This window comes from Wickerhamomyces ciferrii, contig 00011 (assembly GCF_000313485.1).
Source record: "Wickerhamomyces ciferrii WGS project CAIF00000000 data, strain NRRL Y-1031 F-60-10, contig 00011, whole genome shotgun sequence".
NCBI lineage: Eukaryota > Fungi > Ascomycota > Saccharomycetes > Phaffomycetales > Wickerhamomycetaceae > Hansenula > Hansenula ciferrii.
Genome location: NW_011887729.1, coordinates 173,876 through 187,073, shown reverse-complemented (window position 1 = coordinate 187,073; position 13,198 = coordinate 173,876). Strand labels below are relative to the sequence as shown.

Genomic DNA, 13,198 nt, shown 5'->3' with positions numbered 1-13,198 from the left:
AGTTGGTATAAAACTTCAACATTTGCAAAATATATTATTTATTGAAGATATATCTAACTTTGTGGAGAAAAGTTGTTTATCATAAAATATACATTACTGATAACAAAGAGTGATCTATTAAAGATCATGTCTTTATATCATTGTTTTGAGAAATATTCTATCGGTGTAGAATCTTAATCCAAAAAATAGTATTAAATCACTCCAACAGCAAACGCTAATGTAATTACAAAAAGTACTTAATATTAAACCAATAAATCGTCCTTATTCAATTCTAAACTAAATTAACAACTCCAAAAAACTAACATCTATAACTCTAATTTAAAAACCAAAACACATAATTCTCTTAAGTCTCATTCAATGATTGATCTCATTTCATTCAATAAACTTTCTAAAGATCCTCTATAATATTCTGAATTATCTCCTGAATGATAAACAACTCTTGATAAATTACCAGTCCTACGATGTGCTGAATTTTCATCAGGACTGTAACTATTACCATTATTATCATGATTTGAATTTATAGAGTTAATATCTTCATCTGTAACAGGTTCATTAATTTCATCATCACCTTCATCAGTATCTTCATCCTTATCTGAAGATTCAATATCATCAAAATAATCATCAGAACTTGAAGATTTATAAGTTTGTGGAATTTTACCATTTTGTTTTAATAAAGTACTCATGAAATAACTTGTATCAACTGAACTTGATGCACTTTTCCTTCTTGGATTAAAACCTGGTTTTAATTCTTTGTTCAAATTTTCTAATCTCCATTTAATTCTTGCACTTATAACTCTTCTTAAATATAATTTCCATAGCTCTTCAATACCTTCTTTATTATTAAATTTTGGTGGTAATGATCTTGTACGATGTAAATAAGAAATTGGATCTTCTTTAGGGAAAGTATCATATCTATTGAAATAAGGTCTTTCAAATTCATATTCTGGTAAAATTGGTGTATTTGCCTTATTAAAAGTTATTGGTGTACCTAATTTTAATAATTCTTGATCCAAGATTTGTTCAGGATCTGATATTAATGAATTTTTACCAGCTGTTGGATTTGGGGTATAAATGATATAATTATTTTTGGAATCAATTGTTATAGCTTTTGTAGTTTCTTTTAATTTAGGTTCTAATTTAATTAATTCCTTTGGGGGTAATTCATAAGCTTTAACTTGTTGATTTAAACAAAGATCTTTTGACATTGATGAATCTATATTAATATAATTCATACTTGAATTTAATTCAAAACTATTTCTAAATTTACCTCTTCTAGATTTTTTCCTCTTTGGTGCATTAACAGGATAAAAAAATTTATTCTTTAATTCTTTTGAACTAATCATATGTCTTTTTTTTTGCCTTATAATGGAATTTTTTCTTGTAACAGTTGGTGATATAATTGTTGATTCAATAGTTGGAGCTTTACCTATTGATCCAACTTCACCTATCAATGTATTTCTATTTGATTGGAATGCATGTTTTTTATGATATGTTGGATTAAATGCATTTCTATTAGGAATCTCTTTTATTGTAGGAACAGAAGGATATCTTCTATGAAGTGTATTTGAATGTGAAGCTGTATCATGATGGTTTGTAGCTGAAGTGAAGACATAATCATCCACCACCGTCATTTGTGGTTATTTTGAATGATATACTTTTTAAAAATCACTGGAATGTAAAAGTATTGAAAATATTAATGCTTTGATCTCTTGATGTTTTATCAAATAAAAGTAAGGTACTCTAGGTACTAAAGAACTGTTTAAACAAAGGATTGGAATCAAACAAGGATTAAGAACAAGGGAGCAAGAAGCAAGAAGCACGATCAAATTTTAAATCATCCATTTTTACTGTAGTTGGTTTGCAATTTCAGATCTAAAGTGTAAATCTATACATTTTCGTATACAAATTACATTCAAAGAAAATGGCTGGCTCTATCTATTATGTGATATATATAGACGTTTTAGTACGGGAAACATGGGGCGGCGCTAAATTAAAGAATTTACCCGGATACTCAGAGTCATGTGATCAGAGTTTTTCGCGAATGTGTTTTATAAAATGTATATATCTCCCGCGAATTCTGGAAACATTCCAATTTTTGAAAAGTGAGAGATCAGTTTTTATTTTGGTTTTGGTACACGTAAAACATTCTTGTTGCCTCCTTTTAAAAAGTTGAAACCTTGATCACAATTTTAACAACTTTTGGGATCTTTAAAAGAACAACAATACAACAACAACGAAATTAGACACAATGGATAAATTAAAAGAAGTATGTATAGTGAGCTGATGGAATACAATTGATGGAGAGAGAACCGCCCTGTTTTGGGAATGGGATCTAAATGGGATCAATCAATTTGTTATTGTGTGTTTATTGTTTCCTGTGTGTGCCATTGCCTGGATTCACGGGTTCAATTGATTCCCTTTTTTAACCTTTACCCCTTGATCTCAACACATCCACCACAACTATCACTGTCAATTGAATATACATCCATTTAGAATTGAATCACTAACATCTCATTAATCTATAGAAATTAGCCAACTTAAAATTAGATGCTGAAAAATGGCAAGAAAAACATGATGATTTACAATCTAAAGTCAAAGAATTAGAACAAGAATCATTAGAAAAAGATAACCAAATCCAAGCTTTAACAAGAAAGAATGAAACTTTAGAAGAAAATTTGGAAAAATTAGAATCTCAAGTTACTGAACATAAAACTGCCGCTGAAGAATCTCATTCATTAAAATCTCATAATGAAAATTATACTAAAAAAAATCAACAATTAGAAGAAGAATTAGAAGAATCTGATAAAAACTTGAAAGAAACTACTGAAAAATTACGTGAAACTGATTTAAAAGCTGAACAATTAGAACGTAAAGTTACTTCATTAGAATCTGAACGTGAAGAATTAGAAAAGAAATATGAAGAATTAACTGAAAAATACACTGCTGCTAAAGCTGAATTGGATGAAATCTCAGCTCAATTGGAAGCTATCTAAATTGATCAAGAAATCACTAAAGAACAAATTGTTCAAAATTCCAACAATGATTTGCATATAATATACCATATAATTCTTATTTCCCTTTTAATGAAATTTTCTTTAAATTTTTTTATTTTTAACTTACGGCAAGCTAAATTGGTTTGGAAAAGTATTAATGCCGTTCTTAAATATTTCTATTGAATAAGATGTCATCGCTATTGTTTATAAGATGTTGTAGTTGAATAAAGAACAAAAAATCACGGTATAGTGGTACAAATCAACAATTTAAATCACCATGACAACATACTTTAACCAATGGAGCGGACTGGGGGGGGACTCAGATTTACACAGGGGAAGTAGCGAAAGCAGCGTGTCTGTTTGCCTAAAGTTCGAAAGTTCGCGTGTAAGTATCAGCACTGGGGATACTAATAAGTTCGCGAACGCCAGCATTTTTTCGTGTGAAAGAAGTTTTGGCAATTTGAGAGAGTCGCATTAAAACACGGTTATAACAGAATCTTAGAATTGAAATAAAATAAACAATAGACATCAAATCAAATTTTAAAGTGGAAAAGTGTGGGCGGTTGCTTTAAACATCAATCGAAAACAATCATCATGGCGGATCAATACTGGCTCAACGAGCAGCTGAAGAATGATGATGGCTTTGCCGCCAATAACAATTCACAACAAGATGATCAATTAATGTCGTCTTTTCTTAACTATCTGGATGGTGATAATAACAACAGTTCTAGTGGCAATGGTACTGTTGATAATAGAAATCAAGTCAAGAATAATAGTAATGGTGCTTCTGGTGTTAATAGTAGACCTTTATCAACATTTAATCAAAATGCTGGTAGTATTGGTGGACCGGGATCAAATGAACCATTTGTTGATTTAGGCGTGAGTCCTTCTTCAATATTGAGTCAACAACAAGCATTACAACAACAACAGAATCAAGGTCCTCCATTACAACAATCACCTCAATTGCAGCAAATTCAACAACAGCAACAACAAAATCAATCTCAAAGGTCCAGTCAAGATGCTAATGCTTTAATCCAAAGTTTATTACACGAGAGAAATAATAATCAAAATAATCAATTCCCACAACAAGGTGTTCAACCTCAACAAAATCAACCGAATTTTAATCAGAATCAAGGATTACCACCAAATGTTTTTTCTCCTCCAACAAGTTCTCAAACAATTCCTCCTCAAGTTCAACAACAACAAGTTCCAACACCTCAATTACAACAACAAAATATTCCAAATCAAATACAAAACCAAAATATTCAACGACAAGGAACTCCCCAATTCAATAATATGAACAATGTACCATTAGATAAAGCTGCAATGATCGCTGCACTTCAACAACGTAATAATCAAAATCAACAACAACAGCAACAACAACAATTCTTGCAACAACAAATGATGAATCAACAACAGCAACAGCAGCAGCAACAACAACAGAATTCAATGTCACCAAACTTGAATAACCAACCTATATCTAATCAACAACAACAACAGCATATGTTTCAACAGTTACAACAACAACAAGCTTTGAGATTACAACAATTACAACAACAACAAAGACAACAACAACAAAATTCAATTGGAGGTCCTCTTAATCAAACACCTATGAGTCAAGATAGTCGCGTTAACTCACCTATGATTTCAAATCAAGTCCCAGGTCAAAATCAATTCAATTCTCAATTCTCTGCACCAAATCAAATTAGTCGTAATGGAACACCATTTCAACAAGCTCAACAACAAGCTCAGCAACAACAGCAACAAAGACCTCAAACTCAACCAATGAATATGCATCAAGTTCCTGGATCTCAACATCCAAGTGTTCCTAATACTCCACAACAAGCACAAAGAGTTGTATCAAACCCTCAACAACAAATGCCACAACGTCCTTCTCATGGTCAAATTCCACAAATTCCACAACAACAGCAGCAACAACAGCAAGCTCAAGGAAGTTTACCTGGAAGTGTACCTGGATCTGGTAGTATACCACAACAAAATTTAACACCTGAACAAATTCAACAAAGAAAGTTACAACAACAACTGAGTGCTACACAAATTGATTTGTTTATGAAAACTTTGACAGACTTTATGAGAAATAGAGGTACACCAATCACATCACCTCCTTATATTTCTGATAAAAGAATACATCTATTTTTCTTTTATGCTATAGTTGCAAGATTAGGTGGTTCTGCATCAGTTTCAAGACAACAACAATGGCCATTTGTCGCACAGAAATTAGCTTTACCAGTTGACCAAAACCACCAAGTTGCAAGAGATTTAGCTAAAATTTACATTGATTATTTATTACCTTTTGAACAATATGCAGGTACTCCTGAAGGTCAAAAAGATTTACAAACTAGAAGACAAAATATTCAAAAACAACATGAAGATATACTGAGACAATTGAAACAAAGTCAACAAGGCCAACCACCTCAAGCTACTGTCCAACCACATCAACCACAACAAATACCTTCAACTCAACCTCAACCTACTCAAATTCCAAATCAACCATCAACTCAACCTACTCCTGCTCAAATACCTCAACATATTTCACCACAGATCGCACAACAAAATATAAATCAATCACAAATTCCAACTCCAACTCAACAACAATTTCAAAAAGCTAATAATATAGGATCAAATGCTGGCTCTAATGCTAATAGTCCAATTGTTGCTCAACAACATGCATCTCCATATAATCAACAGTTTGGTGGGTTACAACAAAGCCAAAGACAAAAGAGTGTATCTCAAATAGGTTCAAATGTTAATTCCCCATTACCTCAACAACAAGTTCCACCCCAAGCTACTCCAGAACAACAAATTCCAATCCCAGAACAACAGCAAGAACCACCTTCTGAAACTGCAAAGCCAAATGTGATTAGAAATTATGTTCCTGAACAAAGAATTATTGAGCAACATGCTGGTTATGATGTTAAATCTTTGAATCAATTAGGTGAACAAATTGATGTTGCAAAACCAATATTTTTATTTGCTCCAGAATTAGGTGCTGTTAGTATTCATGCTTTAATTATGAGTTTAGATTCAAGTGTCTCTAATGAAGTTAACACTGCTTTGAATACTGCTCTGGTTACATCTGCTGATAGTGGACTGACTATACCATTGATTGAATGTCCTGAATTTTTAGAATCTTTAGCAAGTTTAGGATTGAGAACATTGGATCAACTATTAAATGGCACAAATTCAAGAAATGTTGTTGGTGTGGAAAAAGTTGATTTAGAAAATTTAGTTTCAAAGAATTCAAATATCGATGATATTTTTGATAAATATGTTAAAGATGAAGATGATGCTCATGAAGTTGAAATTCAAATTGATTCATTTTCAGGAGAACAAATTAGTGAAGAAGATGAAGAAAGAAGTTCTATCAAAGAAGAAACTGATGCTATAGTGGTTGATGAAGATGGTGATGTTGATCTGAATAATGATGTTACAGTCCAAAATGATGAATCAAGATCTGGTAGTGTTACAGATTTAAAGATACCATCAAATTTCAATATACCACCGTACATTGACATGCTGATTGCAGTTCGTCATGAAAGTGAACATCCATTTAGTAAAATTCATACAAAGAGTGCTGATGATCCACAAGTTTTATTAGTTGATCAATTGACGACAATTTCAATGGTCTTAAGAAACATTTCATTTTATGAACATAATGCAGCTTCATTAGCAGCGAATGATTACCTAAAAGAGTTTTTGTTCAAATTAGTTGCAGCTATTGCTTCAAACCCAGAAAAATTCATTTTCACAAGAAGAAGATTAGGATTTGTTAAAGATGTCTTAATAATTCTAGTTAATATCTCTCATTTATTACAATTAAGAAATCATAATGATGCACTTTTAATTTTAATTTTAGTTCTTTCATTTGGCGCTGAACAAAAATCTGAAGATGAATTAACATTTGCAGAATATAATCCTTCATCACATAAATATCAAAGTCATGGGGTTGATGTGCTAGCTAAATTATTGGTTCGTGATCCACCAAATAGACAGTTATTTCATGAAGTATTGAGTGGTAATTATGATTCAAATACACCATTTTCAGAAGTTGAAGAAAATAAAAAACTTGCACAAATTTATACAGAATCGGATACTCCACATAAAGTTCTTTTATCAAAAGTTTTCAAATATTTGATTTCTGTTATACCATTAACTAATTTAGGACTGAATACAATAATCCAAGAAAGAGATGCGGCAATTTTACAATCATTAATTGCATCTATATTAATTATTGATATTGTTCCAACAGAAGGGGAACAAAACTTAGCATTATCATGGTTAAGTGGACCAGAATGTGTTGGTAATGGGTTAATAAAATTAGGTTTAGTTCTTGCAGCTGTTGCATCCAAACCAGGTGATAATGATGCGTTAAGATTAATTTCAGCTAGAGCTTTTACACTTGTTAATTCCTTAATTCAAAAATCAATTGAATTCATTGATAATGATGATGGTGATTTAAGTCATTTTAATCAAACAAAGTTACAATTACCTTCAGATGCTGTTTTAGGTGCTTTGTTAACTTCAATTGATCCTTCAATTTTGAATCAAATTTTAACATTATCAAATTTTTTGAAAAAAATAAATTCAGCTGCTGTTAAAGTTGGTAATTAAAAAGAAACAGAATCAAAGAGAATAGATTTTGAAGAACGTTCTTAGTTTTATAATTTAAAAGAAGTACTATATAAAAAGTACACTGTAATATATAATGATAAATGAGGTTTATATTTGTATTATTACCTATTCTATGTAATTTGCTTGTATATGATCATAAATCCTTTCACCTAAATCTTCTCCCACTGCATCATTCAATTGTTCTCTATCCATACCCGTTAATTTATTTACATCTTTAAATTTTCTCATTATTGAATATAAATCAACATTAGTAATTCCAGGGATGTTTTGTAATAAAGTAATTATATTACTCTTTGTAGAGTCATTATTACGTTGTTTGTCTTCTTTTGTACCAGCTTCCACAGCTTTTACAATATCTGGTTCTTCTCTTGAAGCTTTCAATTCCATAATCAATTCAGTAGTTTGATAAGGTGAAGAAGACCATAAAATCTTCATCTTGGGGAACTTAAGTACTAGAGCAGCTAAATTCATTTGAATTTCATCTTGCATACGACCTGAAGAAGTTGGATGTGGTGCTTGAACAGAATTTGGTCGAATTCTAGTTTCTGAAAATGGTTCTAATGAAAACGATTGATTATTATCAAATTCAATAAGTAATGCTGGTAATTCATAATATTTTGACATACGTTCACATTGTTCATATAATCTTCCACTTTTAAAACTTCCAATTAAATCTGGAATCGATTTTCTTTCAATACAAACTTTTGGTGTAACAATATAATCACCAACTGTAAGCATACATGGAACAACTCTAAGACCAATACGATATAATAAACCTGGAAGAGGTGCTCTGAACTCTCTATGATCAACAAGGACTCTTGATTCATCTGATGGATTTCTAAAATTTGCACCACCTGCAATTCTTGTATTCATAACTTGAGATTTCCTTATTGAAAATTTTGAGAAATCCTCTTCAGTTTCAAAATGTGATGCTAAACTTGATTTTTCTCTAATTAATTTCGTAAATGCTTCTTTTTCCTTCTTGATAGCTGTTAAATGTCTTTGTTCTTCCACCGAATCATTATAATACATAAAGTATGTTCTTGCTGGGTCGTCCTTGAAATTTGCTTGATGAACTTCAACTCTTCTTATGAAGGATAAATCTGGTTCATACATGATTATGAATGATGGCATTAACTCTTGTAAAATTAAATCATCAGTTTTACTTTGATATCTTTCAGTTATGACTTGATTTTCTCGATCAATATATTCAAAAGTTCGAGTTGATGCTTGTTCATTGATAGCTTCAGGTTCTTCTGCGACTTTTCCAATTTCTTCAACTTGTTCTTCTTCATCTTCATTTCCTAGGTCTTCGATATCACTAGCGTCAAGTTCAAATAATTCCATTTCAACATCATCCTTGTTCAGCTTAGATTCAATGTCATCTCCTGGGGTTGGTGCACTCAATAATCTACCAACAGCAGCCACAGCAGCACCACCTCTAGTTCTTCTTCTTTTAGACGTAACAGGTCCTCTAGCAAATGCTCTTGATATAGTAACTTCTTGATCTTGTGATTCTTGAGCAGCTGCTTCTTGAATTTTAGAAGTCACATTTGTTTTCTCTTCTTTAGCATCCAAATAAGCTTGTAATTTATCAACCATCACTTTACGACCACTGTATGATCTTGAGCCGGTTTTAGATTCTTTCATCGTGGATAAAAATCTTTTCAATTGGAAACAAACTTTACTATCTGAGCACATTATGAGTACAGGACCATCCTTATGTGGATTATGAGCACGCTCAATAACAATGTCATCAAGTAATATAGCGAGTTGTTCCCATTTAGGATTTTCTTCCAATACATATTCATCATTTTCATATACTCGTTTCTTAGCATATGAAATAACAGCTTGTGATTCATCAGCCATCAACCATGGGGATTCTGAATTTCTTTTGTCAACAGATGGTTTATTTGCCTCTAGAACCAATTGAATCACTTCATAAAAATCAACAGCATCATATGAAATCAAGCATTTTAAAAGATGTTTTAAAAGTTTTATATCTTTAACTAATTGTTTGGAATCAAATGAAATTCTATGCCAATTTGGATCTAGAATCATATGAATCACACCAAGAAAATTTGGATCTAAAGCATTTTCAATATTCCAATAATCAATAGCTAAAGTTGGATTTTTTCTTTTCAATTCTTCAATACATTTTTTCAAACAGCCCAAGAGACCAGTTTGAATATGTTTCATAGATTCAGTCATCATAACATTAATCTCAGTAACTGATTTTGTATCTTTGTTCATTAATGATGAAGAAACTTCAATATGAAATCTTGGCCATAATAAGATTTTTTTCAATCTTAAATCTTTTAATTTCCTATGTAATGGTGAAAATCCAGTAGAAAAATCTTCAGCTGAATCCGTTAATGCCTTGATAAACCCCCATTTGTTTTGTTGTCTATACATATGGACTATGAATGATTCATTTGATAAATCATTAACTCTTTCAGCATGCATAACAACAATACCAGTTATCTTGGATGGATTAACAATACCAGATAACATATCCACAATGAAAATTCTTGAAGTGACAGACATTATACCACCAGATTGATATAGTTTCTGACGTTTATCAGCAGTATATTGATCACTCTTGATCACAATGAATGGTCTTTTACTATCATCACGATCATCTTCATCTAACCAAGAAAGCTCTTGTAATTCTTCAGAAAATTTCTCATTATCTTCATCAGTAGCACCAAGAACAACAACAAGACTTCTCTTTGTGACATTCGCAATAGTAGCTGGTGCACTTAGAGTATGAAGTAAATTAGCAGCAATTGGTTCTAAACCTAAACCTTTACCCAAGATCAGCAATGAATCATCTGACACCAAATCTTCCAATACCAATTGTTGGAATTTCAAAGGTAAGGTCAAACTAATATTTATAGGCTCAATCTGATCCACAAGATCTTCTTCCTCTTCCCTAGCGATCAATGGATATTCCACATGCTCTTCACCATCATCTTGACCATCTTTAATATTTGCCTCTGGAGCATTGTCGTCTCTGACACTGTTCAAGTCCAGAACCAGCTGTTCTTGCTCCTGTTCATCATCTTCATCTCGCACAAACAAGGACATCAGGGCATAACAAGAGTGACTTGAACCTTGAAACTCTTGATTTAAGCTGGTCTAGTCTGGTCTTTTGCTGATGTTGATGTTGAAGCAATCTATTCGCGACTGTCTCCAGACATAATCGATGCTTATCAAACAAACCATCTTTAATGGCAAAAAAAGCAGGGAAAAAGCAGAAAAGTAGATGGAAACAAAATATTGGTTTCAATGAGCAATATAAATATGATACGAACTATCTCCAAGTCTTTAATGGCCCGTTAATCTGCTTATCACCAAAACCACGATTATCTTCACCATCTCTCGCGAATTTTACCCTGAGAAATGGACAAAAAGATTCATAATTAACGATGATCCAAAATGACGAAAACGTTTATCCAACTAGTAACACAGTATAACAAAGTTGTCTCAATTATCTTCAAATCCATAGTAAAAGATGTCATTGACAATCAAGGAAAAGATACAAAAGTTACAAAATGATCAAGTCTTTCTTTCATTAGAATTCTTTCCTCCAAAAACCGAATCTGTACGTATCCGAGTCAAATTGATTCATAGTATATACTAACATTGTTTGGAACTTAGGGTATTCGTAACTTATTAGCTCGTATGGAGCGTATGAGTGCATTGAATCCATTGTTTGTTACAATTACATGGGGTGCTGGTGGTTCAACTGCTGAAAAAACATTATCTTTGGTTCAAACTTGTCAAAAAGAATTAGATTTCACCACATGTATGCATTTAACCTGTACAAATACCGATAAATCAATCATTGATAATGCATTAGCTAAAGCCAAAGAAGCAGGGATTAGAAACATCTTAGCATTAAGAGGTGATCCTCCAAGAGGTGAAGAATATTTTGTGCCAAATGCTGCTGATTTCCAATATGCTGTTGATTTGGTTAAATATATAAAACAACAATATGGTGATTATTTCAGTATTGGTGTTGCTGCATACCCTGAAGGACATTGTGAAGGTGCTGATAATTCAGAACAAGAAGTACTAAAAGATTTACCATATTTAAAGGAAAAAATCGATGCTGGAGCAGATTTTGTAATCACTCAATTATTTTATGATGTTGAAAAATTCTTACATTTTGAAAATTTAGTTAGAGAACAAATCAGTCAAGATATTCCAATTTTACCTGGGTTAATGCCAATAAATACTTATCAATTATTCAATAGAGCAGCAAAATTATCTCATGCTTCAATTCCATCAGAAATTTTAGGTAGATTCCCAGAAAATATTCAAAATGATGATGATAAAGTTAAATCAATTGGTGTTGAAATAATGCGTGATATGATTCATTCAATATATTCAAGAACAAATGGTAGAATCAAAGGTTTCCATTTCTATACCTTAAATTTAGAAAAATCAATTGCACAAATTGTGGAAAAATCAAGTTTATTAAATAGAGTTTTAGAAAATGATGATCAAAATGATGAAGATGCTATAATGAGTGATGATGATGAAAATCAACCAATTGCACCACAACATAAAATCATTGGTCATAAGGATAAATCGAGAAGAAGTTCAAGTGTAAACACTTCAAATAAAGTTCTTGTTGATAGAATTAGAAAAGATTCACAAGATTTTGAAGATGTTAATAAATATAAATTCATTACTCCAAGTAAAAAGGATATTGTGGCAATATCATCAGGTGAAGGTACTTTGGGTCGTGATGCTACTTGGGATGATTTCCCAAATGGTAGATTTGGTGATTCAAGATCTCCTGCTTATGGTGAAATTGATGGTTATGGTCCATCTTTGAAAATTGCTACTAAAAAGGCATATGAATTATGGGGGTATCCAGTTGATACTAGTGATGTTTCTAAAGTTTTCATAAATTATTTAGAAGGTAAAATTGATGCTTTACCATGGTCTGAATTAGGATTAAGTCCTGAAACTGCAATGATTCAAGAAGAATTAATTCAATTAAATGAACGTGGATTTTTCTCATTAGCTTCACAACCTGCAACTGATGGTGCTAAAAGTGAAGATAAAATCTTTGGATGGGGTCCAAAAGGTGGTTATGTTTATCAAAAAGCATTTGTGGAATTATTTGTTAGTAGAGAAGATTGGGAATTTAAATTAAAACCAAAAATTTCACAAAATTCAAAAATTACGTATTATATTGGTGATTCTAAAGGTGGATTTGAAAGTTCTTTACCAGGAAAATCTTCAAATGCAGTTACATGGGGTGTTTTCCCAGATCGTGAAATTTTACAAACTACAATTATTGAAGAAGAATCTTTCAAAGCTTGGAGAGATGAAGCTTTCAGTATTTGGTTAGAATGGGCTAAATTATATAAAAAATCAACACCAACTTCAAAATTATTGAATCATATTCATGATAATTATATTTTGGTTTCAATTGTTTCTCATGATTATCGTAACGAAACTGGATTATGGGAATTGATTTTAAATTAGAGAAAAGATAAAGAATATTTGCATATGTACTTAATGTTATTTCA

At 31.6% G+C, this 13,198-nt stretch overlaps 5 protein-coding genes across 5 annotated transcripts; 3 read left to right on the top strand and 2 right to left on the bottom strand.

Annotated features, from left to right (window-relative positions):
* Positions 1-350: 350 nt before the first annotated feature.
* Positions 351-1,631, bottom strand: BN7_600 (uncharacterized protein; the record flags this gene model as incomplete). Its single annotated transcript, XM_011278793.1, has 1 exon — positions 351-1,631. The coding sequence occupies one exon, from the start codon at positions 1,629-1,631 to the stop codon at positions 351-353; it is 1,281 nt and encodes a 426-aa protein (XP_011277095.1).
* A 617-nt stretch (positions 1,632-2,248) lies between these two features.
* On the top strand, positions 2,249-2,993 carry BN7_599 (tropomyosin; the record flags this gene model as incomplete). The annotated part of the gene is made up of 2 exons (XM_011278792.1): positions 2,249-2,266; positions 2,526-2,993. 2 exons carry the CDS (start codon positions 2,249-2,251, stop codon positions 2,991-2,993), a joined length of 486 nt encoding a protein of 161 aa, XP_011277094.1.
* Positions 2,994-3,587: 594 nt separating this feature from the next.
* On the top strand, positions 3,588-7,625 carry SWI1 (Swi1p; the record flags this gene model as incomplete). The annotated part of the gene is made up of 1 exon (XM_011278791.1): positions 3,588-7,625. One exon carries the CDS (start codon positions 3,588-3,590, stop codon positions 7,623-7,625), a length of 4,038 nt encoding a protein of 1,345 aa, XP_011277093.1.
* Positions 7,626-7,751: 126 nt separating this feature from the next.
* Positions 7,752-10,736, bottom strand: RAD1 (ssDNA endodeoxyribonuclease RAD1; the record flags this gene model as incomplete). The annotated part of the gene is made up of 1 exon (XM_011278790.1): positions 7,752-10,736. One exon carries the CDS (start codon positions 10,734-10,736, stop codon positions 7,752-7,754), a length of 2,985 nt encoding a protein of 994 aa, XP_011277092.1.
* Positions 10,737-11,342: 606 nt separating this feature from the next.
* Positions 11,343-13,154, top strand: MET12 (methylenetetrahydrofolate reductase (NAD(P)H) MET12; the record flags this gene model as incomplete). Its single annotated transcript, XM_011278789.1, has 1 exon — positions 11,343-13,154. The coding sequence occupies one exon, from the start codon at positions 11,343-11,345 to the stop codon at positions 13,152-13,154; it is 1,812 nt and encodes a 603-aa protein (XP_011277091.1).
* Positions 13,155-13,198: the final 44 nt, after the last annotated feature.